This window comes from Myotis lucifugus, unplaced genomic scaffold, assembly GCF_000147115.1.
Source record: "Myotis lucifugus unplaced genomic scaffold, Myoluc2.0 scaffold_3, whole genome shotgun sequence".
In the NCBI taxonomy this organism is placed as follows: domain Eukaryota; kingdom Metazoa; phylum Chordata; class Mammalia; order Chiroptera; family Vespertilionidae; genus Myotis; species Myotis lucifugus.
In genome coordinates this window covers 27,713,445-27,715,443 of record NW_005871051.1, presented here as the reverse complement: position 1 = coordinate 27,715,443, position 1,999 = coordinate 27,713,445, and the positions used below count along the sequence as shown (strand labels likewise).

The 1,999-nt window shown below is 64.2% G+C and overlaps 1 protein-coding gene across 1 annotated transcript in view; it reads left to right on the top strand.

The window, feature by feature from the left end:
* Window positions 1-817: 817 nt before the first annotated feature.
* ECEL1 (endothelin converting enzyme like 1) overlaps window positions 818-1,999 on the top strand; it is a 7,832-nt gene continuing 6,650 nt past the window's right edge. Inside the window, 2 exon segments of the mRNA XM_023759530.1 lie at window positions 818-1,168; window positions 1,171-1,667. Of these exon segments, the coding sequence (XP_023615298.1) occupies window positions 883-1,168; window positions 1,171-1,667 (783 nt within the window). The 5' untranslated portion in view covers window positions 818-882.

Below are 1,999 nucleotides of genomic sequence, written 5' to 3'. Positions count from 1 at the left end.
CGGTGCGGTAGGCTCAGCGTCCAGACCTCGGGGCGCGCGGAGCCGGCTCCCTCCACGCTAGGGGTGAAACTTCGCCCAAGTTTGGGTTCCAAAGGAGAACCTGTTGAAGCCGGGAGTAGCCCAGGCGGGACGGGGAGCTGGAGACGGTACTGGGTCCAGGTTCGTAGGGCCGTCGGGGGTTCCGACTCTTTCTGGGCCAGACGGCAGGCGACGCTTGAGAAAGGGGCATTCTAGCTATTGAACAGAAGGAGACGGGGCTGGGGGTCGCCCTGTTGACATCCGCGAGGGCCGTTTGTTTTTTCAACCGCTTTCTCGAACGTCTAATTTCGGGGAGCTGAAGGCGGCTTCAGTGTCCGCATAGACGCTCTCCGGACCGCACCTCCTTTCTCCAGTTTCCGCTTTCCCCCTCCCCCACCGGCCTTGGCCGTAGCAGGTCTTGGACAAGAAAGGCTAAGGCAAGAGAAACAGTCTTTCATTGAAGGCCTACTACGTGCCAGGCCCCCTGCCTGGTGCTCCCAGCTTTCCACCTGGGGCCTCCTAAATCTGCGACGGGCATAGGTGTTCAGGGAAAGAGGAGACAGGTCAAAGGATGCATCGGTGGGAAGTGGTGGCCACTCTGAGCCTTCCCCTTCCCTCGTTCTCCTTTTGGCGCAGGGAGGCCAGGCGCCAGGGCTGCTCGCTGTTGGGGAGTCGGATGACCTCCAGCCTCTGGACCCAGGCCTGCACCCCTTCCGTCGGGCCCCAGTGCCTCTCTAAGCCTGCATCTACCCTTCCTGTAGCTGCGGCCTGGGGGGGCCATGCGGAGGCCAGACAGAAGGCCGGCGGCCGGGTGCATCCTGTAACGGAGATCGCCAAGGGCTGCAGGGTGGCGCCGGCAGCGCCATGGAGGCCCCATTTTCAATGACTGCGCACTACGACGAGTTCCAGGAGGTCAAGTATGTGAGCCGGTGCGGCACGGGGGGTGCGCGCAGGACCTCGCTGCCCCCTGGCTTCCCGCTGGGCGCTGGGCGCAGCGCCACCGGGACCCGGGCTGGGCTGCCACGCTGGAACCGGCGCGAGGTGTGCCTGCTGTCGGGGCTGGTGTTCGCCGCCGGCCTTTGCGCCATCCTGGCAGCAATGCTGGCGCTCAAGTACCTGGGTCCGGGCGCGGCGGGCAGCGGAGCCTGCTCGGAGGGTGCCCCGAACGCAAGGCTTTCGCGCGCGCCGCCCGCTTCCTGTCCGCCAACCTGGACACCAGCATAGACCCGTGCCAGGACTTCTATTCCTTCGCGTGTGGTGGCTGGCTACGGCGGCACGCCATCCCCGACGACAAGCTCACCTACGGCACCATCGCGGCCATCGGCGAGCAGAACGAGGAGCGCCTGCAGCGCCTGCTGGCGCGGCCCGGGGGTGGGCCGGGTGGCGCGGCCCAGCGCAAGGTGCGTGCCTTCTTCCGCTCGTGCCTCGACATGCGCGAGATAGAGAGGCTCGGCCCCAGGCCCATGCTCGAGGTCATCCAGGACTGCGGAGGCTGGGACCTGGGTGGCGCCGCCGAGCGCCCGGGGTCCTCGGGACACTGGGACCTCAACCGGCTGCTGTACAAGGCGCAGGGCGTGTACAGCGCCGCCGCGCTCTTTTCACTCACCGTTAACCTGGACGACAGAAACTCCTCACGCTATGTCATCCGCGTGAGTGTCCCCCGCTCCTCAGGTACCCGCCAGCGGCCAGGACCCCGAGAGCCGGCCCGCTCCCATAGACCTTCCGCGAGGGAGTAAAGGAAAAAGAAATTAGCTTCCTTGCTAAACTCGGGAAGAGGAGAGAGGAAATTCCTGGAGGAATGTCTGTTTAGTGGAGCCGCGAAACGCAATTTCAGCCCTCTTGAAGCTCAGGAGACGAAGAAGGTTGTAATAAGGAGCCCCTCAGTCCCTGTCATCGATCCCCCAAAAGGGACCCAAAATAAAAACGCCTGGAGAGGCCTCAGAGGAGAAAGAAAGTTTTCAAAAAAATGGGTGGAGGGGGG